Raw genomic sequence first — 26148 nt, forward strand, 5'->3', positions numbered from 1 at the left:
ATTTTAAGATTCATTTACAAAATTGATGTCAGTGTACTTAATACACCACAGAGTAAATGTAATTGCATTAAATATGTATTTAATTGTTTTAATCACAGTTCATATATATATATATATATTTATACATATATATATATATATGATTCTGAATACTTCACCAAATTGTGTTTCAAAACTAAAAACATTTCAATCACAGAAACGTGAGGTTCATCTTAACATCTATTTGAAAAAAAGAGTTTCCTGTATAATATGTAATTTTAGTCTCACAAAGGTATAAATGCCATAAAGAAGGACAATGTTCCCATTCTTTACATATTTTTATTTTGCAACTTTTCTATTCCCTCCCACAGTGCTATAATTTTTACCTACAATGCAATGAAATTTTGGAACTAAAATAGAACCCATATATAATGGACTGGGAAAGCCTAAAAGATGGTGCATCAAAGCACCACAGACTGATTCTGTACTATAGTATGTCTATAGTTATGCTCATCTTTTAGAGCTGAGTATTCTTATACAGTAATAATTACCTTAGGTACACTAATCTACCTTTGTACATGATCATGCTCTGTACTACTCAGTAAATGTAATGCAAGCACCAGGTCTAGATGCCTGACATCAGAATATTACAAATAAAATAATCTTACAGTTGGGCATAAATTAAACTGTTTTCTGAGTTTAAGAATACAAATACTGGGAGCTTAACACTAATGTGAGATATATGGAATAACTGATAAAGAAAATTTCACTGCTAAGAAGTATGAAAGACTTATCATTAAGTTCCGAAACACAAAATTTCGTGCCCGAAGAATCACTGAATCACCAGAGTTGGGAAAGATCTCCAAGATCATCCAGTCCAACCACCTGCCTATCACCAATATTTCCCACTAAACAATGTCCTTCAGCACAACAGATAAACACTTCCAGGGTTGGTGTCCACCATCTCCTGGTGTTGTAGAATAAAAAATCTTGCCCTGAAGAGACTGGGTTTGGGAAAATGAATAACATTGAATCTGCTACAACTAGAATATCTATAGAAATGAAATTACATACATTCCCTTCTTTAGTGACTGAATTATTCACTTCCACTTTTCCTTACAATCTGATATACACCTACACACAGTCACTAACTGGGGCACATATTACAGGAAACCATTGCTTGTGCAGCGTATCCTCAGTTATGAACAAAGCAAAGAACGTAACATCAAGTAACTTTTCTCAGTGATAAAATAACAGTGAATCTATACTAGAGACAATACCAAAACTAAGCCTTCATTGCCACATCTTTAACAGTTACAGAAAGTCCACTAAAACCTGCAGAATGTTCTAGATCATTTACCACAAATGTTTAATCAAAATTTTGCCCTTCTCTAATTGAAATGAGAGCCTATTAATACTTACTCTATGATATTATGAATATATTACTAGCATAGCATTTCTAAATTACACGTACATATCAAATCTTCACCAAATTGGTGCTGTCCAATATGCTCAAATAATGAAGACAGCACTGGCAGGAGAGCCACTGTGGTATAATTAATGATTTGTGTAACTCCCTTGGGCTGGTTTCTGCTGTGTGTAAACTGGCCTTGCTTAAGATTTTCCATTGTTTTCTCCAGATCCTCAGCAGCATTATCCAAAAATGCTCTCAATGCCATCTTAACAGACTCCAGACCAGTTTTCATCACAGTTCTGTATATAATATGCAAAGAAAATGAAACAGAATATTCCATTAGACAAGCATGGAATAAAGTCTAGTCTTGTTTTCTATACAATAGATAGATTACAAAGAAGAAAAATCTTTCATCTTCCAAGATTATAAAAACCCCTTGCAGCAGAATAAACTGATGAAAAAAATATGTTTCATAGGTACACAATGTAAGGATTTTTATTTGGTTTTCCACTGTAAATTCAGATCCTTTTTAAGACAGGTAATAATTTGCTCAAAATACAACCTGGATTAATTTTGCAATGAAGACGCTCAGAAACAGATTCACTGCACTCTAGGTGCTCTCAACTCCTGGTTTACTTATTTTTTAATAAGCAGCATAAACAAAGGAATGTTTTTAACGCGATTGTGTTTTTGAGACAATCACATGATTATAAGCAGATGCAAGAACAGTCAGCAGCTCCTTGGCACCATTGATCTGGACTGAAACTTGAAGCGTAAATTACAAATACTGTTCTGCAGAAATCTAAACAGGTAAAATAAGTAATTAACCTATTTTGAAGTGGGAATTATTTTCAGAACTATAACATCTTTCTTGACTATAGAAATGCTGTAGACTTACACAAATCTGACTGGATATTGTTCTCTTTTAGGTTATATTCTTTGTACTTTAGGAAATATATTCAGTATTACCTGGCATCCAAGGTCTGGCCCAGTATGTGAAGACAGTTGACTATTGATGTTGCATCATTTCCTAAACAGAAAGGAAAATTACCCACCAATTTAGCTAAGCATACTTTAGAGCATATCTACAGTCTGCTAACCATGTCTTTGGTTTTAATGAAAGAGTAAATTATACAGCAGAAGAGTAATTGAACTTTTGTAAAATTTTGACAGGCAAGTTAAAAAACATGCAGTTTGTTGTCTTATCCTCATTTGCACAAATTCAGTAACTAGAGGCAGTTAAGCATCTCTCATCAAACAGCTGAGGCAATCAAGAAAGAAGCACTTAAATGTGGGGTTAATTAGAGCTACAGTGTACTGTCTGGTTTTTGTTTAATTTTATAAACTTTGCTTTAATTGATCCAAGTTTATCAGAACATTTATCTTCCCTCTCTCAGGAAAATAAAAGCTATTTAAAATCTGCTTCTGCAACACTGAAGCGAAGAGAAGATTTATATAAAACATCACCAAAAAGGTTAGCTCCCTGGTGTTACCAATAGTATGTAACTATTTATAGAAGAAGCAGATCTGTTCTCTTCATGAGTAACAGTCTCTGCCATCATATACTTTACAATTATGGATGTAAAAATAGAACTTACACACATGCCTTGTATGAATATGCACAGCCTCTGATGTTTGCATCTATATGTCACCCCTAAGATCACATTTTAAATCTAGATTTAGGCTTAAAAAATTTGACCCACTAATTACATATATATATTTTAATGCAAATCATTGCAAAAATGAAAATAGTTTTTCTTCCTTCCCTATATTTCTACCTTCTCTATTAAAAATAATAAATGAAACAGACTGAAAGCTTAAGAAAATACTGTCAGCTGCATACAGTGTATACTATATCACAAGTGGTTATTTCACTTGAAAATATCAGCAAACAAAATATTTAAAGTAGCAGCTGTTTCACTGAAATAAAGATTTTAATAGCTAAGTTGTAAGGAAGGAGTGTGAGGATTATTGCTGTACTGTGAACGCTGTTCCATGTTACCAAACTTAGGGGGTACTGTTGCAGAGTAGACCCACGATAGATTAAAAAATCCTGAACCACAGTTTCTATAGCTGCTTTCGTCAGAGCGGCCCCATCCTCTTTGCACTGGCTCGCATGGTCATGCAATGAGGTAACAACCAGATGATAAAGCTGAGAAGTCATAAATGAATTCTGCACAAAAGAAAGTAACTATGCCCATAAAGATTAAGGTTTTTGTCAGCTCCTATTTTTGACAATCCCTATGTTTTCTCCTTACTATTTTACTGCTCACTTGAAAAGAATGTGAGCATTGACAAAGAAAAGACTTCAGGACCGTGGTAATGACAGCGAAGATAGAGGGAAGCAATCAAGGCAAACCTAGCACAGACTGTGCGTTAAGCTGTCATGCAAAGTGTGCATATTCTGTGAGCCACAGTGCAGTACAGAAATGTTCATTCCATTTCCCTGAAAAGTAACATTATTGATCTGTTTATACCATGTAGGCACAACAGCCATATGTTAATGAGGAATCGGGTACATTCTATGATGCAACCAGGTGGAAGATTAAAAAATTCAACCAGTTATTTTGAAAACACTTTTCCCTATTTAAGAAGAATGTGCAAACTTTGGAGACTTAAAAATGAATCAGTTTGAGAGGTAGGTTTACATAGTTGAAAGTTGCTAGGAATTTTAGAAGCTAGTCAGGTATAGGCAAACTAATGAGACAATGCTACATTTCATTTACTGAAACAAGAAGTGAGGGCAACCAGTTAACCCACTGTAAAAGAAACAAATCGAAAAACATTTTTCATGGGGATAAATAGACACTGTGCTCAGCAATGTGTTCATCTCGGATATCAGAGTAGAATTCTGTGACCATGAAAATTGATACAATACAGTTTAGCCATTTTTATCAACATCACCCTGAAATCAGCCTTTCTAAACTATCATGAAAGTTCCTTTATGGAGTGTTTCCTTTTGTTTACAATCTCAGACAGAATTTATTATAAAATCTTAGAAAATAAAATTTGCTATGAAATGTAGGTTTAGATTCTGTGGCAATTCTGAGTCTTACTTTTGTTTGATGTCATGCATTTACTTATTTTCATCAAAGCAAACAACAACAAAATGTTATAGGTTCTTTCCATATTTTACATAAAACATTTACAATTCACTTAAAAAAAAAAAGTATAAATTAATCCTTTTAAATTTAACATTTCAAGAAACAGTTTGCTTCTAAGCTGAGCTTAGAAGTCAACATCAGAAGGCAGCACTTTTTTTTGGAACTTGAGTTACAAGATCTGAAAGTAGGGGTTTTCTAATGAAAAATAGTTTCGTTAGTACTGCCAATATTTAAGTGTATATACATACCTTCATTAAATCAACATTATTTTTAATAAACACATTGTTATTTTTCAGAAGCCTGAAAGCTTGGTAGGAAATACTCCAATTGCAGAAATGAATATGTAGTATATAAAATTCCTTTCAATCATGAAAAGAGGATAAGTACAATTCAGAGGATAAAAGTTTAAACAGGAGCTGTCTTTAATGTAAATCTTCATATGACTGAATGTTCACAAAAATCAATGGAGAGTGGATAAATGCAAATACTAGAATATAATTTCCAGAGGTTGAGGTTAAATGTATCTATCTAGCTACTATCAACGTTGATCCCAAGAACTGCACCACTGTGCAGTATCTGAAGTGATATTCTTAATATATCAGGAAGGAAGAATTTTTACTTTACTGTGAAAATGTCATGGTTATTGATGTCAGAATCGAAAGGACCCTTATAAATTCAGGATGTAATTAAGCCGAGAAAGCCTTCTGTCTTTTCTTTGGAGCTTTTCTGATTAATTTCTGAAGTTAGCCAAAATGAGGAGGCAAAAGCAGGCCATTCTTAGCTTATTGAACAATTTTTTTCTTCCACATAACATAGCACTGCAGTAGTTATATGTAGATATTTTTAATTACAAATTCATACAGAAATGATGTGTTACCAGTGGTTTAAACAATAGAGAAAGTGAATCAAGCCACTCAAAGAAATCTGCTTTTTAAATTGAGAAAATATAAATTCAAATTCTCAGATGCAAATCCTACTGATGCAGAAATGCAGATCTCAAACAGTAAATTACAGGGGGCAGATTCTACTTTCAAAATCTAATTTAAACTTTCAAAAAATAAGTCCATGCTGAATTACAGTTCTGTAATCTTAGTAACAATTTTAGATATAATTCAATTAACTGCTTAAATTCAATCTAGTAGGTTTTTATTTATTTTTTTATTTTAATCAAGACTTACACAGATTTTACAGGGCAGGACTTTTACTAATGACTTTAACATATGCAGCTGTATCTTCAGAATTCACAATAAAGATAAAACACTTGTATGGAACACCAACAAAATAGCAAATTCCACAATAAGGTTCAAAAACCTTATTACCAAGCAATTCTTGTTCATTTAAGGAGCCTCTAGGCTCCATCTGAATTCTGAGTTGTCCTCATAAGCATTTTCCCCTGTTCTGCACAGGCCTCCCATCTCTTAAATAAGTGCAATCTTTTTGATCCAGTCCGGTTTTCTAGCATGATTTAATTAATTGTCAAAGTAAGGCAAGCTGTAAGATGACACTGACTTGAGTTAGTTGGTTCACAGTTGCAACTATGCTCCAGAGTCTTACTGTAATCTTGTCATAACTAATGGGAAAACTATATTTCTGTGTTGGCATAAAGATTTTGTATTCACTTAGATACTGCATACTAGGAAACTTAGGTTGAAAACCAAACAATAGCCATCATGCACCATCTGACACCATCTGACCTAACTCCTCTTACTATGTAAATCCAGCCCAAGAACAGAAATTCAGTAAGCTGAAAGGTGAAACAGCCTTTCCTTTATTACCCAAAGAAATTAGGTTAAATCCAATGTTGTACTTGAATTGTGATTCATTTTAGGAGAAAAAAAATAATCAGAAAAACAAATTCACACAGCAACAACTACAAAAGAAAAGCTTGATAAAAAAAAAAACCTTAATATTATACCTGAACTACTTCATTCTTTGAAGAAATAAACTTGTATATAAACCATAGCTTATGCACAGGCTGGTTACATATTTCATCCTTCAGTTAAAGCTATACCACCACACAGCTGCACAAATAATTCTTTTTATGATCTTTTGTCTTAACAGGAAAAAACACTCTATTCATCCCAAAACATACTTAAAAGCAATATCCACAAATAACTTCTACACTTTCTTCTGAGGTTAATGATCTGTAAGCTTTTTATACACCACACTGCTGCATCATATTAGCTTCTTCTGTTCATTTTTTGATGAAAGTGAATGAAACACGTAGAAATTGGGTTAGATGCATGTTATCTTAATCAAATTTTAGTCAGATAGATGATTACCCATTTAGATATATGCAAGAATACTCTATTTGGCAGTGCACTCATTAATTGCAGAATCTACATGCCATAAGATGCACTATTTTGACTATCCAATTATCATGACACAAGAAAAATTTGCAGAGTAAATGATTGTGCCATACATTGCACGTGCTACTTATACTATATGGCAACTTCAAATTAACTTCAATTAAGTGATTTTCATATGAAGTAAGACAAACACTCAGCCCCTGATAAATTCACATAGTACCAGAGATATAGTAGACATGCGTATGTGGAGTAAAAGCACATCTCGGAATGTTTAAGATTTCCACAGAACATCACTAAGCATTTCAGACCACTACTAATTTTCATTAATGAGTTTCGAATACAAATGTGAAGTTCTGACACTCTGCTTTTTCCAAGTGAGTTATAAGAAAATAACTAATATGTAACCATAATTAACTCGATTTATTTTTTATTTTTTTAAGAATAATAAAATCCAGATATTAAGTCATACAGAACACAAAATACCCCTCCACCTCAAGAAAGTGGTAACTACAAAAGCTTTTTGATTTCATCTAATAAATTCTGTGATCTACCAGCCTAAACAATTAGTGGTCTGTGAAGACCATGCATTTCAGCCATGCAGCATGCAACAAAGCAGCACATAACGCAATGCAAAAACGGCAAATAAAATCAAGAGATGGCCATGCTAGTATTTGTCAAGGGTCTCCTTACCAAACAGTGAAATCCTATGCCTGACAAGAACTCCAAGTTTGCAGAACAGGCTGAAGACAAAAGAAAAAATAAAAGAGAAGGAAAAAAAGAAGATAAAAGGAGGGGGAGGGGGAAGAAAGAAAAAATAACAGCTGATATATGAGCAGGAAAAGCAACATGATGTCACGCAGAAAGAATCAATTATCTGAGCAGAATGTGGGACAGAGTATTAAAGAAAGGTCTTAAGTGCATATCCTTAACAAACATGGTTAAATAAGCACATATTTTAATTAAAGAAATAAAAAAAAACTAAATCAAATTAAAAGCAAAGCTAACTAATATAAAAGCGTATTATACAAAAACCCGCAAGGAAATTACCATTAAAGCTTTCAGAAGTAAAATATGGTAGGATGCTGTTCAGGTTGTCACTGACATTTTGAAAATGAAAGGTAAAGAAATCAAATTAATTGAGTTGTTTGATGGCAAATGTTTAACTATTCCAACTTGGATCTCGCCATCTTGAGGTCACAGCATGAATCTTTTAAATACAATGCTTTTCAACACATGACTTAATGCAAGAAGCAACATAAATTAATGTGAAAAATAGCCTCTTAAATGGTCAAAAGTAAACACAAATGAATATCATCAATGATTTAATTTCACATGTGTAGAATACTTTTTTGCGTTGATGAGAAGGGTCCTGTTATGAACAATAAGGAATGAAGTTTTGCATTAATTCACAGAAGCAAGAGCACACTGCCCTACCCATATTAAGCTGGCCTCCAAATATGGGGGAGACCCAGTCCACCCTGAGAAGTTTCTCCAGCAGTGATAAATTACAACCCTAATTTTGTGCTGTAAAAACCCTCATTTGGTAGAATAACATTAACAATACTTTGTTTATAAAGGTGTCTCCAAAAGTAATGACCCCTATTTCATTACGTTGTTCATGACATCAGAGGCAGATGGTGGTGTTACATCTGTACAGGCTGAAACTTCCACCAGTATTCCATTAGACTTTATTTGCTGTGAAGCAGGACAGTCTGTCTCATGGCATCTGACTTGCATATATAAAGCAACTGCATACAATTGAATTCCCCCATGCACAATGCTGACATTCATCAATGCCTGCTGAACGTTTCAGGAAACCAAACAGTGGATGTGAGTACAGCGAGGTGGTGGGTTAGTGCATTTCATCAGCAGTGATGGTGACAGAGTGTCACTTTGCAGGTGCAGATCTTTATAAGCACAGTATGAAGGTTCCTGTTCATCCCTGGAGAAAAAGCATAGCTAATGATGGTGAGCAAGCTGAAAAATAGTGTTTTGTAGCTGAGAATGTGCTCTATAAACTAGTGTTATTGTGCTCTTTGTATCTGCTGTAGCTTACAGAGAAATAAGTAGGAGGCATTACTTTTGGAGCAATCTACATATTAAGCTATTTTAGTTATTATTTAATTATTTTATAATTGCAGGCATATGGGCCAGTTAGCAACCTCTAATTTAAAAGCAAAAGATACATAAGTATGTTTGCAATCTTTGGATAAGACCTGAACATGTCATTCCATTGACAGATGAGAGCTCTGTGACAAACGCAAACATTAGTGTCCAGTATCAGAATGGTCAGGTTAATGTGCTGTTGAATGCACCTTATTAGCCAGTGCATAGTGGTCCATTATAGCAACAGTGACTGCCCTGGTTTAGAAAAGATTCTGATTGGTGCATGGTGCAGGCTTTCTGTTCACTTATACCATGAGGCAGACATATACTACGCATTTTTTTATAAGAGTACTGGTTCATCTAGTCCAACAAGAGAAGAAGTACAGAGGCATATTACCATTGCACAAATCCTATTTCCATTCCCATAATGACATTAATCAGCCTTCAAAATCTATCTTCTCTTCCAGCACACTAATGCTACTCAACTTACTGTAACATTCAGCAGATGCTGTTTCCACAAAATCAAACTGAATCTGTTATCTCCAGTGTAACAAGTGTAAGTTCAAGGGGAAAAAAAAAAAAAAAGTACAAAAATCTAGAATTTCCAAATGGTTCGTACTTAGACTCATGTCCAGAACAAATTTAACACAACTGAAAAAATGCAAGGATTCAAAGATAATATAATGGAAAAGAAATGAAAACGAATTCAATCCTGAAAAGGCTGGCTAAAATATATAAAAGATAATTCCATGATATTTCAGGAAGAGTTCTGACCCGTGTGTTCTCTTAGAACTGGTCTAGATTTAATGTGTTTGCTAAACAAAGAATGGTTGTTGCACTTGCTGGCAATCAAAATGACACTACTTTGTGGTTAAAGAATATCAGTTTATCTTCATTGGAAAATGACTGCAGTCAGAAACTGCCCTTAATTCAAAGGAAAGTCTAAGTAAGATTTTCACCCAAGCAAAAACTTCACAGAAGACCCAAAACTCAGTCTTGAAATATCTCCTACAAACTGGAGAGTGTGGGAGAAACAAAAACTTTGTGAATCAAAGCAGCCCAAAACAGTACTTTAAAAAATGGATCACATAATGCAGTTGTATTAGCCTAACAGTTAAGAAATAAACTGCACGCTAGCACCACCTGTAGCCAAGATTTATCCAGATTTGCATGTGTTTCTTCTTCCATCACTTTTAGATGAAAAAAAATAATAAAATAAAAATTAAAAAAAAGTGTTTGGCAGCACTTCCAATCCTTTTGATGAGCTACATGTTTGGGAATGTTATGCATACACCTAGACAGCATATGTATATAATTCCTGAATTCATACAGCATGTGGTGATACTTGCTTATTTGACATCGGTTTGATTGAAGAGTCCTTACTTAGCGACTGCTAAAATGATCTTATTCAGGATATTACAGGATAGCAGCACTAGACGCGTGCATTTCAAAATAATCGTTCAGTTCTGTGAGAAAGGCCATTCAGCCAAGCGACCAGACCAAATCAGCTCATGAGATGTCAGAGTCAAGAGCAACTATTTATGCTCAATATGTCTGTTAGAAACTCTATTCAATATTCATACAGTCTTGCAAACTGTCTCATATATGTATGATGATCAACTGCCTACCTACTTCTAAGAGCTACAATTTAGTTTTGCCTGGTTTAGTACCCAAGATCAACTACAGGGACATCCACGACACCTGTACTACACAGGTAAGCAGATGGTCCTGTGCTAAATTTGTAGTCCTCATCACTAAATAGGAAACATGGGTTTCTATTCAACCAGAAATGAGATTAAATGAAAATGTTCTGGAAAGGCAGTCTAATCATGGATAACTTCAGAAGATGGATCAAGAGGATATTTCTGTTGTTTTACTACTGTTGTCACCACTTAGGAAACTGAAGAACAGAAAGAACGTAACTGTCATTTTACTTTTTATGGGGACAGTAATAATGATACCTTATTGAAATTCATTTCTTGAAATATTTTCCTTTAAATCTATTTGATTCAGTACATACCTATTTCCAACAGTGAGAACTAATACACTATTATATGTCTCATACAACAGATGTATTGGTGCTCATAAATTAAGTTTCCTGCATTTGAAAATCACCATCACTACCTTTAAAACACCATATAATCTTAACTCTGGACTCTTGTTTCACACAGTGAATTTTCTCAAAAGGAAAAGGAAGCTGTTTCTCAGCTTCCCACAACAAAATGCACATGCACATAAATGCATACAAAGTAATACTACTTTAAAATTTACCTTGTCACCATTTCTTTCTCCTTATTAGAGGCATGGCCTCCACTGCTGAGAGGCCTACTTGCTGCAGATAAGAAATACAAGCGATGATTTTTGAAATACTGATCAATCAAAGGGAGCACAACCTGAAATTACATCAGAAAGAAGCAGTTATCTCATGGCTTTCTTCACTATGTTCTTTGTTACTCTTCATAAGTCACCGCTACAGATGGGAGATTTCAAATGTGTTTTCTCTTTCCAATTACCAATATATTTATTATCTATTTTCTAAAAAAAATTTTCTTTTCTACCCAAGATACTTAAATTATCATCAAGAAAAGAAGCGAAAAATTATTTACATTATCTCTTGCACTAGATCTGTGTTTTCTTTAGGAGAAATATAAAACAGGAAGCATCATTTCATTTTATCTCACAATTAAATATTTGTTTAATACTGCATACCTGGACACAACTATTGCTGTTCATGCCTTTAATGTAGGGAGGTTTCATTTAAAAAAAAATCTCTTAGAACTGTCAGTACACTAATGGCACTTAATACTACATGCTGTCAAATAAAACTCCAAAAACACCCTCGTTCATGAAGGGCTTGGTCCACAGAAGTTTTCATATGATTGCTTCATATGATTGGGTACATTGTTCACAAAAGTGACAATTGTCAATGAGCACAGAAAATAGTACATTATGGAAGCACTGGAAGAGATTACAATTTACAGCAAACATATCTGGGTTAGAAAATGCTGCTAATACCTACCTGTGCCTATTCACTAATGAACTGAAAAGGCACTGTAAACACGCAAGCTCCACACAAGCTTTTTAGTGCCAAAGTGAGAATCAGGCTTTCTTAACTTAAATTCTCTTTGGCATATGAAAGAGAACTGGGCTGTCAGAAGCCTCAAAGATCAACAATGGGATGTGAAAAGTCCTGCAGCTGGAGAGGAATAACCCCCAGGGACCAATACATATTGAGGGCTAACTGCCTGGAAAATAGTTCTGCAGAGGAAGACCTGGGGTCCAGACGGGCATCAAGTTGACCATCAATCAACACCGTCTCTGCTGCAAAGAAGTCAAACCTGAGCTGAGTTTAAAGTTGTAAAGGGTGCAAGATGAAACATAGGAGGTTCTATCCAACCATAAGGAAACACTTTTTTTTTTTTTTTTTAAGCATACAAATCAAACCAAAACAAACAATGTAAAACCACAATTGTGAGGCTGACTAAGCACGAGCATGCATTTCTCTGATAGGAGTCTTCCTCCTTGGAGATACTCAGAAGCCATCTGGACATAGTCCTTACTGTGCAGTAGGCCTAGACTAGATGACTTCTAGAGGTTTCTTCCAACCCTCAACCATTTTGTAACTCTGTGATGATGACACAGGAATTGTTTTAAAACAAGGGAAGAGGTAAGGAAGGTAATACTGAAAGATGCACACAACTGATTGGTTCCAGTAAACGTTGCTCACATCTACCTGCCAAAAGACTGTAAAAGAAACTACTGAACTACATTATCAATAAACAGAAAATGTAGGGTGGTTATAACATCACATGGATTAATTACATATAATGGAATAAGGAAATTAAAGACAGTAAGAATAGATTCCTTTAATTTTTTTCATGATTATACTTCATCCCTAGTATTTTCAAGCTATTTTTATTAGTATGTCTTTCAATTATTAAAACAATGAATTTAACACAGAAGGGTGCAAGTAAAACAATGATAATCATGTTCACTAACATATCCTTTCTCAACTACTTATTATGTTGACAAACAATAAGCAAAGTTATACCATACTTTGGCAAAAAACTTGATTTCTTGTTCATATGGGAAATGTTCTCCTTTGCCTCTGCTGCCACCATCTGAAGAGAGAAGAAAAGTACATTTCATATTACAGATCCTATTTATAGTCCACTCAACAATTTTTATTAGAAAATGTATATTATAGATAAAAATATGAATTGTCTTTAGATATTGATTTAATATATCACAAACAATAAACAAAAGTTAAATAAACACTTTATGACTACCTTATGAGAAGAAAAGTAACAACAAATAAAACGTGCAAATAAAAGCTGTCCAAACATCCATGTGAAGGTATCTCATAGTTTAAAGAGAGACAAAAACTTATACAAGATGAAAATCTGTTTCTATGTTTGTACTTTTCTAGTTATTGGCAACACTTATGGGAGAGTGAATTCTGATTCTATAGGAACACACTTCTCCTGTAGATTCAAGGAGAACCAAAATTAACAAATTTGATTGCATTTTTACAGACAACAAAATTAATTATTAGAATTACGCAACAGAAATTAAAATTACTTCTCTTCCTCCCACTGCTAAAATACTCGCTTATTGTTTTTCAGAGACATCAGTATACAGAAAACACTTATCCTTTACTCAATAGCTTCTTTCTGCTTATCCACAGAAGTAAAAGGAATAGCATTTGTTCCACCAGTGTTTTCCAGCATTCATTCATTTCAACCCTTGCAGTTCTGCCAAATCTATCTAATTAAGTAGAAAACGAAGCTATGATTATTAGGCAGTAACAGTGGAAGCAACCACATGATTTATGAAAGGCAGATTTTTGCTAATATAAACAATCATCGAAGATAAACATTCATAAATTTGATGATTTTCATTTTAAAACCAGACAAGTATTTGGATGAGCACTGATTTATTCAATCTTTTTGCTGCTTCTGCCTTAATATTTTCAATTACAGTATTCATGCCCTGAGTTCAGGTACAAGATGTATCATGTGGGCTTTGCAATTCCAAGGTCAAACAGAACCTCCTTCATGCTTCAGTTCTTTTACTTCCTTTTACTGCTCTGGTAAGAATCTGACCCGGGCCAAACTGTTACTTTGTTATCTTTAAGAAAAACAGATTTTTCCTTCACAGAGGTGTATATACTCCATAAAAATAGTTGAACTTAGTACAAATGACTGGTTTAATTTTCTCTGTGAAAAACAGAATAGATGTGAATAGTAAAAACCTCTCACAGTGAGCATTAGTAATCAATTTGTTTATAAATTCAAGGAAACATTATTTTGTTTTTCCAAGAATGAAAGTTACCATAAATTTTGGTGGAATACTTCCATCTGAAGAATGAATGTGGGAAACTAGAATGAATGTGAAACATATAACTTTCCAAAACTCATTATCACCATCGACTGCAGAAAGTTAGTGGAAAAAGACCTGGTCCAAGAATTTATTTTTTAAAATTTTTATGTTGCTTTTATGATTTCGAACATCTTAGTAATTCTTAGAAAATTATACAAGAAGTACTATACCAAATTCCAAAATGTACTGATGAGCTTCATCTACATATCTTATAAGCTGCTGGAGAAAACTGTAGGCAAAGCGTTTCTCAATGGAAGGTGTGTCCAATTCCAGGTCCTTAAGTCCTCTGAAATAAAAACAAGTCAATTTTTAACCTAGCAGAAGGAATAGAATAAGTCTTACATCATCTGAGGCCATCTTCTCTAGTAATAATAAACTGCTTATTAATATAGGAATTGTTCTGTTTAAATTAATCAATACTTTAACACTTTATTAGGTTTGAAGTAATTTATTAAGTTGTAATTCAAGTTTCCCAGGCAGGAGGCTACAGAAAAAGAGAACTAGTCATTCAGATTAATCTAATATTATTTCAATTACTTTCCCTTGTTTGTAAGGTATTTCCATCTTTAATGTCTTTCAATCTCCTTACAGCAAATCAACAATTAATTAGCGGATAATGACTTTAAGATGTATGCTTTTGTCTTATATCAGTAATCTGGTAACAACATAAGCTTTGATTATGAAGGAACAGCGCTTTAATGACTGAGCGTAAGAAGTTATGCTTTATCATCAAGGTAGTTCGGCACTCCACTGTTAGAGGCATAAGGTTTACAAATAGTTATTTTGCAACTTATAGCATATATACCCATTATATATATATATGTCTTTGCACTGCACATTTCTGGTCTGAAAAAGAACACTATTGATGATGGATAGTTTTATTACCTGGAGACTACATATCCATTAATCTGTAGAAATTTCAGAATATCCTGTGCTTTTTCTCTGTCCTTAGCTTTTTCTTTGGCTGTGAGTGTATCATAAGGAACAAGAAGGGGATGGTTGCCTCCTCCTACTATGGAATATCAAGAGAATTAAAAGGCAGTTTAAGAACATCTGATTACACAATATTTCCCAACATGCAAAAACACTGCTGTAATAACATAAAATTTACAGTACAGTCTAGCCTGAAATACCAACAATTCATTTTACTGTTTCTTTACAAAAAAATAAAAAAAATAAAAAAAATAAAAAGACTACATTTCTTCAAAATATTCAGAGACAAACTTTAGACATGGCTACATACATGCTTTGAACATAAACAGCTGCTGCTAATATCAGAAAAATATATTGGACTTAGAATCTTGGAATTCTTAAAGCTGGAATAGACAATGACAATCTAGTCCAAAGACCTGCCAACTTATTAAAAGAAAAAAAAAAAAAGAAAAAAAAAGTGAAATACGAAAATGTTCTTAACTGTTATGAACATGTATTATATATTATATCATTATATCAGTTGGTTTAATGAAACTGAATATACTTCAATAAATAAGACATAATTTCATAACTAAACTGAGAACTGTCATTCTGACAGCATAGTTATCATTACTATAATTTCAATCCTGTTTTAGTAAAAGCTTTTTATCTCAACCTACAAGTACTACTTTTTCTTTATCATTCTCCCCCAGTCGCATTCGGAGAGAACAAGAGTGACTGAAAGTTTCTGCAGAGCATAGGTAGCTGCTGGGTTAAACCACAAGGATTTATGTAACTTAGCAAAATATATGCACAACTAAAATTTATGAATGTGATCTAGTTCAATTTTTTAGTAAAACATGAAAGACAGAAAAGTAAACAAACTTCTTCATAAAATTGTAATTACCATAAATTTGCTGGAAATTTATAAAGAAAAAAATGCAACACATGAAAATATATATATATATATATATATATATATATATATATATATATATATATATATATTTGTTGCATAATATTAAACTTTGCCCCTTTGGACAACACAAAATCCTACACTCAGACATCTGCAGATTAGAATTTGTTGTTGCAAAAATCTTTAACATATAGTTGAACAAATTTATCTAATACAGAAGAAAGAGAAGTCACACAATATATCATAAAATTAATCATTTGGAAAATAGAAATAACAGATCACAATCAAATTGTTTTATGTGGAATCAAGAATCTACTCTAGATTTATTCATTTGTCAATTCAAAACACACCTCTAGGTCTATCTGCAATTAAAAAAAAAGTACTCCAAAGAAAATCAGAGCTCAATGAGCAATAATCTGACAGATAAAAACTAGAACGAAAATGCATTAATGCATCTTAGAGTTATTTTCAATCTTTGATTCCTTCCTGTATTGCAGTAGAATCAGTAAATCACTTCAGCAGGAACTGTAACACTCAGTATTACAAAAGCTCAGGCAGTCTGTCTCATATATTTTCTCCAGTTTGGGGTTTAAAATAATAAAGCAGAATTTAAAATACAACAAATACTAATAGTTCACATCACCTTTTGCTTCAAGCTCCATTTTCTTTTTCTTTGCCCATATGTTATGGTAGTTTTCAGCCATCATCTCTGCCATAGCCTTAGAAAAATGGAGAACTTAGAATGTGTTGCAACAGTCAGCTCCCAAGAAAGGACAAATTTCTAGTTATTTAATGACAATTTTTGTGTATTGGCAGTTTAAATACAATTACACTGTAATGATTCAATGAAAATAAGAGCTTTTATTGCAAAATCACAATACAGCATTTCCACAGAATAGGCAGGCAGGAATTAGGGACCAGATGCCAAAAAGAGAACTGTTAAAACCAAACAGAAGGAATCACATAGAGAAGGAAGAGTACTGGTATGTCAGATAGGAACTCTATTCTCAAAACAAAGAGAGCAAGAACCCTCAAAAGGACTTCATAAGGGAAACAAAAGACAGCAAACTTCTTATGAAACCTTTTCAGAGCAGTCAATTAAAGTGACACAGAAAAGCTCTCCATTCTGTAAGTACTACTACATAAACTCCTTCACATTCGTGACTTTATACCCACTAAATAATAGAAGGTGTAGAATTTCTCTAAATTTCACTCTTCATATTACATGGACCTATAGTAACAAAATTCTTCAGTATGCAGTTAGCCAATTACTTTACTCCTGCTGATTGTTTCACTGTACTATGCTTCAGAAGTTTTTTTATAACTAGCTTTAAACACCATGTTAACATCACTATACTGGTACCAAAAATCATGCTAATTTAAACTTATCTAGTATATGTCTACATAATAGTGAAACTGTACTTAGCAGTAGATTTTAAAATCTGGCACCATGCTCCATCAAATACCACTACAAAACTTAACTTTCTAAAGGCAGAAACATCATTTGTTTACCAACTACAAGTAATGTTCCAAATAACAGCAAATTAGTGATAGATCTGTAAAAATCCTGCTCATAATCTCTTACTATAAGTCCTATCAATAATTCCCAATTCAATTTAGAGAAATGAGCAATGACAAAATGTTTGAAGAAGCTGATGTGGAAATTACCTGTAAACTGAAAAACAAACAAATAAATAAATATAATGCAGTGGTCCAAACTCTTCCAAATAGAATTCTCTTTAGAATGAAAGATGTTTGCAAACAAGACTTGGAAAAAGTAATCTGGGAGTAAAAGAAATTCCAGAGCCTTTCAGGACTAACTGAACTTTTTTAAAATAAAAGAGAATCAAAGAACAATGATAAAAAAGACCAAAAACAAAAGAATCAGAATATACCAAAATAAATAACAGAATGTACAAAATTTGTTTTCAATAAATTAAAAAAAATGAACCATTTTAACTATCAAAAGTGTTAGTAAGTGCTTCTGACTTACATGCACATCTCTGGAGAGGGTAACATTGCTCATATCAATGGCTCGAGGACTGTAACCATGGGCAGCATCTACAGAGATCTGAATGACAAACAAGCAAAACAATGGAGTTGTTGGAATTGTATATAAACATTTGTAAGTATTTGATATGAAGGAGTTAACAGTAACAAGATATTGAAAGCAATGAAAAGACATAAGAAAAATAATCACTATCTCCAGAGGGCAAAAGGACTCTACACATACCAACAGAAAATATACCACCGGTACTAAATTTAAGTTTGATGTAGAGAAAAGGTGTAAATACTCATTTAAATGCAAATTTCACTGGAAAGCATGTTTAAGATATGAACTCACTGTTCCATACTGAAGTTTTACTTAAATCTCTGCATTTTCAAAGGATTTTTTTTCTTTAAAGAGAGACAAAATAGACCAAACCTCAGATGTTGCATTTCAAGGTAAATTCAGGCAAAAATCCAGCTTTCTGTTTTTCTATTCAAGTCCATTTCCACCTATATTATCCACTAAACAAGATACTTGATTTCTGTCCTGCTCCAAAGTAAACAATAGTTGCACTAACATTACTCATTAAGTATCATTACAATTTTTCAGCTGAACACAGGAAAAGTCTAGATAACGCCTGTGATTGCAGCACATTTTAAACATACAGTGGGTATTAATGTGATAGTATACTCTGAAATGCTCTGGTGTTCTGGATTTCAGAAACTCTCCTGGTATAGTTAATTTTTTATAGTACTGAAAGACTAACTTATCTAACAAAGCTGTTTTTAGAATAATTTGACCCCTATTATTAAGCTTCTAATTCTAAATAGCTCTTTACTCTTGAAGTATATATAAATATCTGTCATTATATTGTTTGGTGGCAACAATACAAAAAAGCAAAATGGAAGAATTTCAGAATGAAATTATTGTTTGTAAACTAAAATTTTACTTTAAGTTTTACTTCATCTTAGTGCTAAATCAAATCCAATAATATTCACTTTCTACTGTCTAGACAGTGGAGGGGCAGGTTCAACTGCTTATTTTCCATAGGTGTACTACCAGTCCTGAATGTGTAAATAGTGCAGAGTGGAGAGTGGGTGAAGAGAAGCAGATTTTTCTCCTCCATTTTATTTCCTTCACTGATCTGGCTCCATGTATATGAATAAAACTGAAAGAGCTACTCTCCACACTCAGTTAAATTTGCAAAGTATATACAGCTGTAATATAATATAATATAATATAATATAATATAATATAATATAATATAATATAATATAATATAATATAATATAATATAATATAATATAATATAATATAATATAATATAATATAATATAATATAATATAATATAATATAATATAATATAATATAATATAATATAATATAATATAATAAATATAGGATTACTCTATTTTATCCTAGCATCATTTTGATTTAAGAAGGCTATCCCAAAGGAAAAAAAAAAGTCTTTAACATTTTCAAAATGGTTTGGCTGTCAGTACATGTCAACATTATGCTTCATTAACATTAATATTAAATATTTGTATCCAATTTCCTTCTTTTAAAATGACAAAATAAAAATCAGTTATATGTATACCTTTGCTTACTTCTTTAGTTATTTGAAGGCATCCAGAACCACAAAAATCCAAAACATCAATAACCAATATAATCATACTCCTAAATAATTTAGCAAATTCTAAATCAAATTTTAAAAATAGTTTAATATTTCGAATTTCTAAGATGTTCGTTAGCTCGGTATTTTGTAACTGTGAAAAAGTGTCAAGCTTCAGTGCACTGACATCCAAACCTATCTTCAGTGTTGTATGATCGCTTGTAAAAAAAATCCTTTTACATATTTTGGCACTACAGGACTATTTCATCACTTGTAAAAATCAAAGAATGAAGGACAAGTTTGGTGTGACTTTTTATTAATTTTTTGGGGGGAGGTAAATTTTCAACAAAATTACTTACTTGACTGGTTTGAGATATGCGACGTGTCCGATTATACAATGCCATGGAATCTCCCTCCCGTGTCCTTTCAATCCGCCATCCCCACGCCAGCATGGTTTTTAGCGATTCTTTGATGGGCCATCGATAAATTTCTTTCTCCTACAAGGATGTACAGGCAACAATTACTTTATTTAACACGTAGCTGTGCAGAGCAAAAAATTAACTATTGTGCTTTTGCTTGATTATAATGAGATGTGCCATGCCTTGAATAATTCCAGTCTACCACTTCTCTAGTCAACAACTCAAGAAATTCTCAAGGAATAAAGGATGTCCAGAAAGCATTTCTGGTGAAGCAACAATACCCCAGTGCCTCACCTTGTCACCATATGTGCCTGTGAAAAAAATAACACTATTTCCTCTGCAATTACATTTTAGGTATTGCAAGACTGAGATTAGACTCTTCTGAGCTTTTCTTAAGAAAACAAATCCAGCTCCTACAAACTTGCTTCATTTTCCAATCTCCTAATCTAATATTGTTGAACTTGATCATCTTGAAGATCTTTTCCAACCAGAGCTATACTATTCTATGATTCTGTGCTGAAGGAGAACAGACAAACACTCAACCTAAATCTAATCTTCACTAAGCATCCCTGGATGACCTTGCTCTAAAAATATATCAGTGTTATGACACTTGAGTTTCAATGTAAATTAGTCCAGTTATGTTCAGCTATGAGAGAAAATTGTTTTGGTAGCCTGTTTAGTGTACAATAAAATACCACTCCTTCTTTCTGAGATTTTGAGGAATACAACAACAAAATATTAGTGGACAGACAAAGTAACTAACTAGCTAAATAACAGTGGTGTAAAAGGAAAAAAAATAAAAAAAAATAAAAAAGAAAGAAAAAAAAAAAGCTCTGCAGTAGCATTGGGATATTTTCGCAATGAAAGATGCAATCCTGGATCAAGAAGAATGAACAAATCCCTCACCTTTTCAGAGAGTAATTTATACTGTTTCATTAATGGTTGCACTTTTGCAGATTCAGAATATGTTTCACCATATGTCCATCCATTGGCAAACTGAAAACAATAATAAAGAGGAAAAAAGTATGAAAAATCCTATTTTTACTTTGTATAAGGAGTGGAAGAATGTTTCTGTCAGTCTGTTCTCTTAGAATGTCCTTTCTACAATTTTCTCAACAAATCTTTATATTATCCACATGCAATGAATTACATAAAAAAGCACCCTTTCTGAAAATTAGCAACTGCTTGCATAAAACAGTTCAAGTTATTTTGTCTTTATTGACTTCCTCTGGATAACTCCACAGAGCAGAATTGAGGAATAGTATTTAATACTTGACACCAGAAACTTCATGAAGTCATACAAATCCAATAAGTGCCTGCATTTTTATAAATTTTATGTTTTTACAATTAAAAAAAAAAAAAATTTAAATCCAGCAAAACTCTCAAACAATTAACCAAATATATTAGCTTAGTAATAAACAACAAAAATAATGAAATGCAGAAAGACTATCCTGAAATATTTCTGTGAACTTACAGAAGTCTTAACCTCCCAAAAACTTAAAGAAAATTTTTATTTCATACCTACTTACTAACTTGGAATATTATGAAAAACAATAACATTCAGATTAAATATTTTTTTCAGAGTAAGTGGTTATAAATTAAGAACAAAAAACAGGATTAATAAAAATTTAGATCTTACCTTTTCCATTGACCATTTATCATGAGAATGTTCCGCATATTTGTTAATGAAATATTCTAGCTTTTCAGGGATTGTAATGCTGAAATTCAAGGGGGGAAAAAGCTAATATATCACACATGTTAAACTAGAAAACTGTTTTGATGATAAGGTTTTGTTGCAAAAAAGTTGCAATGCATACATCAATTCAAAGCAATTTACTGTGCTGTTTTCCTCATATACATTTTCTCCAAGACCCAGCTATATCACAGATGAAATCTGATTTAATAACTGACAAATGAATACTACAGCTATAATAGGATTTTAACTTCTTTGATGCACATGTGTAGGGGAAATTCAGTAACAACATCCCACACTTACTCTTTTTGTTACTTATTTCTATTAATAGTATACTTTTTTGTGTGTGTGATTAAATACAAAAATAGGACCTATAGCTTCAGTAATGCATTAGTTTAATACACATATCCATTTTATAAATTTGAGTATATTATAGTTATCTAAATATTCTACTGAAAGGGTGTCAGAAGTCATATCTCTGATTAATTAACAAATAATATAATATCCTCATTAAATTTTGTTAATTCTTTATACATCATAGATGAATTTGAGTGGTTACAAATGTGATTTCTACATTCCAGTCTATTCTATGGCTTCTGCTATCATAATTCCGTGAGCACACCTGCATCAATATACTATGCATCAAAGATACGAATATAATGACTGCATTTTGTTCTCTGAATGTTAATACAGACAGAAAGTCCACAAGGGCAATTGAAGCAAATTTTCTACCAGTAGTATTTCATGAGTTACAGTGAACAATTATACAACCATAAGACTATTTTAAACAAAGGAAAACATGGTCCCAGCTGTGGTAAAAGAGTAGGACAAAAAAATCTCTTTCCAATGCCTATTGTTTCTGATTCTGAACTTAAAGAGCAGAATCTGACAGTCTGGAGAGAATGAAGATCTGTCTTCCAATTTACTTCTTCATTATTCAGAGTTTAAAAGAGGTAATATGAATGCACGATTGTTATCCTTTTCTGTAGGTACACAGCTATTAACAGGCAATAGAATTAGTATCTTAGCACATGTTCATAATGGCAAGGATAATGTAGAGCTTCCTGCTTCTCCAGTTCCTGAAAACATGCTCAGCTGTCAGCAGCAGATGTACAAATGTAACTGGAGAACTCTATCCTTAGGCTGAAAATGCATTAAAAATCTGCTAAATTTTCCAATAGATTAGTAATGTAAATGGAGATGTATTATTTTTTTATTTTATTAAGAAAATAGAAATAGAATTCAAGGTCTACATTCTATCTAGAAGATGAGAATTCAGAAGAGTCATAACTAATTTCACATCTTACCAACAATGTACTCCTTTAAATAATCACGAAAACAAATAGTTGCAACAAAATAATTTCTTACTTTGAAGTATCAACAGGTTGAGGATTAAAGTTTCCATCCGAATCCATCGAAGATTGTTTTTCCATCATATTGACATAATTTGATTCCATATAATCTGGAGGTAATGCCCCTGCAACTGCACTCAAACAAGGCAAAGCCAGTTTGAACAGTTCCTGTTCATACTTCTGTAGACCACACAAAGGATAGAAAATGAATAGTCAAAGGAAGCAATCATCACCATTGCTAAAACTGATATATGTGAAACCAATCAGCAACAGAATGGCTTCTGTAGTGTGAAATTGATTTTTTTCCCTGAAAATAAAGGCAACTGACTTCCGGAACAAATTATGGAACTACAGCTAAGGCTAGGGCCTTGTTTTGTTGACCTCAGCATGCATTCATGTATCTTTAATATCCATTTTTTACTGTGGAGACCAGAACGGTACACAGCATTCAAGGCGAAGATGCTAAATGAGAAGGAGAATCACCTCTTTTGACCAGCTTGCTATGCTTTGTTTAATGCACCCCAAAATGCAGTTTGTCCTATTGACAGGCAGGGCACACTGCTGGCTCATACTGTGCCTACTGTTGACCAGCACCTGCAGATCCCTCTCTGCAAAGTTGATTTGGAGGGACAGCAACCCTCCTTGAAGAAATTGTAGTGTGTGAGGTGGAAAAGTGCAGCTTTCAGCAACCTGTAGATACCTGAGTTGGTCTTTAGGGCTCTGAAGCATAGTTGACCTATAGATATATATAGATATACTATGTTAGGTATAGATTTTTTTACTTATTTATTTGTAATGAGCAGACAAAACGGTATACCTATCTGAATACATAACAGGAAGATTTAAACTAGAAGACTAAAATTTTACTGTATTACCACTATGTATCATTCACTTTAAGGTGGATAACACTGGGTTAATAGAAGATAGGTAAAAGTTACAGATTATAGAAAGGAAGTTATACATTTTTTACTAATGCCAGATGGATAGTACAATGAATTACCTTTTGAGACAAAGCATCAAAAATACCCCAGAACAACTTTCTGGATAAATGAAGTTCTTCTTCTGAGGCAGCACCGAAGTTACCCCATCCACCTGGTAAACAATAATACTTCCAGCATCTTTCATAATGATTTGTCAGCAACTAAAACAGAACATGTTTTGAAAGCAAATTAAATATAACTTCTGATGTTCTGCAGTTCTGGCACTCAACATGTAAAGGCACTGCACTTAAGAATTTTAACTTTTACAGAGAAGCAACGACGATATTTACATACTATTTAAATTGTGGACAAAGGCACAAGAAAAACAGTTTTTATTTTTAACTTCAATGGCATATGCAAAAAACATGCTCTACAGAGCATCATGTTTCCCATCACCCCAAGAGCCCTGACAGATCAGTTGAAGATAAGAATTCACCTCCATCAGCATTCTGCTATCCCAAACACTGCTGCTAGATGGATAAGATAACAGAATTATGATACAAGCTAGTTCCCAGTTACTCTTTTCATGTCTGAAAGCTATTCAACAGTTAGTACCAGAGTTACTCGGCTCTTCTTTGAGCGGGAAAACCCTGCTACCAGCATACCCTCCTGCATTCTCTTAAAATTGGCAGTGAGCTTTATTCTCTGTAATTCTTTACATGCATGTTTCTTGTTAAGAGGTTACAAAATACCAGATTATTAAGGAGTCAAATGGTGAAAGATATTTGTCAAACCAAAACATCGCAGATTTTACATTTAATGGATCTTGTCCTTGAGTCACAAACAAGAAGAGAAAAAATTAGTTGGACATTTGTAACCAAAGGAAATCCTAAATGATAATGAATGTCTCATATTAGTGAAGTATGAAACCTAGACTAACTTAGGAGTGGATAACAAAACTTTTCCTGAGGCACAGAGCGCGCTTTATGAAAAAATTAGATAGAATTTTAATTCACTGTTAAATTTAACAGTTCCTCAGGAAAAAGAGAAAAACAAAACAAAACAAAAAAAAAAAAACCTGTTTCAACATTAATTTACAAAGCATGTTGGCAAAATATTTTAAGTCACTGCAAGGGTGACACAATCCATATAAGCAATTTCTATGAAGGATATTCTGAAAGCAACACCTCCTATTTTATTATGCCAGCTCAAGAAATCAGAGGCAGATGGTGGTAGTATTGCAGTAGAGGTTGAACGTTCCCACCAATATTCCATTACATTTTGTCGCTGTGCAAGAAATGGCAGCAGAGGGGCAGGCAGTCTGACATGGAAGTGTATATGAGGCAAAGGTGTGCTAGTGAATTCCTCCATGTGGAAAAAATTGCACCCACTGACATTCATAAACTGCACAATTCTAAAGAGTATTATGGCAAACAAAACAGATATATGATACAATGAATCCTGATATGTGGATTTGAAACAGAAAGAAATGTTGAATAAGAAATGATGCCATATCTCATTCAAATTACTGGTGGGAAAGCATTGAATAGTGCTGCTGAAAAACACCAGTATGGCAGTAGTAAATGGTATGTTTCTTACAACCAGCAATGAAATCTGAAGAACCTTTAAAAAGTTTGTCATACTGTAAAAGAAAAAAACACTTTTTCCGTGCACAATTAATCAGAATGAAAATATAGGTGAAATAATCAGAATGAAAACACAGGTGAAAACTTTTAAGGGCTGTAAACAAAAGGCAGATTAATTAAAAACATATACTGCTTAGAGAACAAACCACAGAAAAACAGTCTGTATTCCAAGAGAAACAAATATCAATACAGATGTCAAAAGGAAAGGTACAAGCAAATTACTATCATTGTGCACATACATATACTTCTACATAATTTTTTCCCCCAAAGATTTCTCCATTCTGTTTCCATGTGTTCTTGGAAAAAATAATAAAGGTGGAGAACGGAGGGGAGAGACTTAACAACATTAGATGTATCAGATATGAACTTCATAATTCTACAAGGATGGATGCA

At 33.1% G+C, this 26148-nt stretch overlaps 1 protein-coding gene across 12 annotated transcripts in view; it reads right to left on the bottom strand.

The window, feature by feature from the left end:
- RYR2 (ryanodine receptor 2) overlaps nucleotides 1-26148 on the bottom strand; it is a 298055-nt gene that overhangs the window by 66402 nt on the left and 205505 nt on the right. For 8 of the 12 annotated variants that reach the window (XR_014944723.1, XM_085543326.1, XM_085543331.1 and 5 more), the window contains 14 exons: nucleotides 24190-24330; nucleotides 23206-23369; nucleotides 21784-21862; nucleotides 21051-21140; nucleotides 20085-20222; nucleotides 18116-18193; nucleotides 16766-16841; nucleotides 15180-15306; nucleotides 14465-14580; nucleotides 12969-13033; nucleotides 11184-11305; nucleotides 7497-7546; nucleotides 2363-2423; nucleotides 1454-1692 (listed from right to left, as the gene is read on the bottom strand). Coding sequence is in view for 10 of the 12 variants with exons in the window: in XM_085543326.1 (XP_085399452.1) it covers nucleotides 1454-1692; nucleotides 2363-2423; nucleotides 7497-7546; nucleotides 11184-11305; nucleotides 12969-13033; nucleotides 14465-14580; nucleotides 15180-15306; nucleotides 16766-16841; nucleotides 18116-18193; nucleotides 20085-20222; nucleotides 21051-21140; nucleotides 21784-21862; nucleotides 23206-23369; nucleotides 24190-24330 (1546 nt within the window). In the remaining 2 variants the exon portion in view is untranslated. The remainder of the gene's footprint in view (nucleotides 1-1453; nucleotides 1693-2362; nucleotides 2424-7496; nucleotides 7547-11183; nucleotides 11306-12968; nucleotides 13034-14464; nucleotides 14581-15179; nucleotides 15307-16765; nucleotides 16842-18115; nucleotides 18194-20084; nucleotides 20223-21050; nucleotides 21141-21783; nucleotides 21863-23205; nucleotides 23370-24189; nucleotides 24331-26148) is intronic. The other 4 variants (XM_085543332.1, XM_085543330.1, XM_085543325.1 and 1 more) reach the window with 2 other exon arrangements.

The sequence above is a fragment of the Coturnix japonica genome, chromosome 3 (assembly GCF_054131305.1).
Source record: "Coturnix japonica strain WE chromosome 3, WE-NBRP24, whole genome shotgun sequence".
Lineage (NCBI taxonomy): Eukaryota > Metazoa > Chordata > Aves > Galliformes > Phasianidae > Coturnix > Coturnix japonica.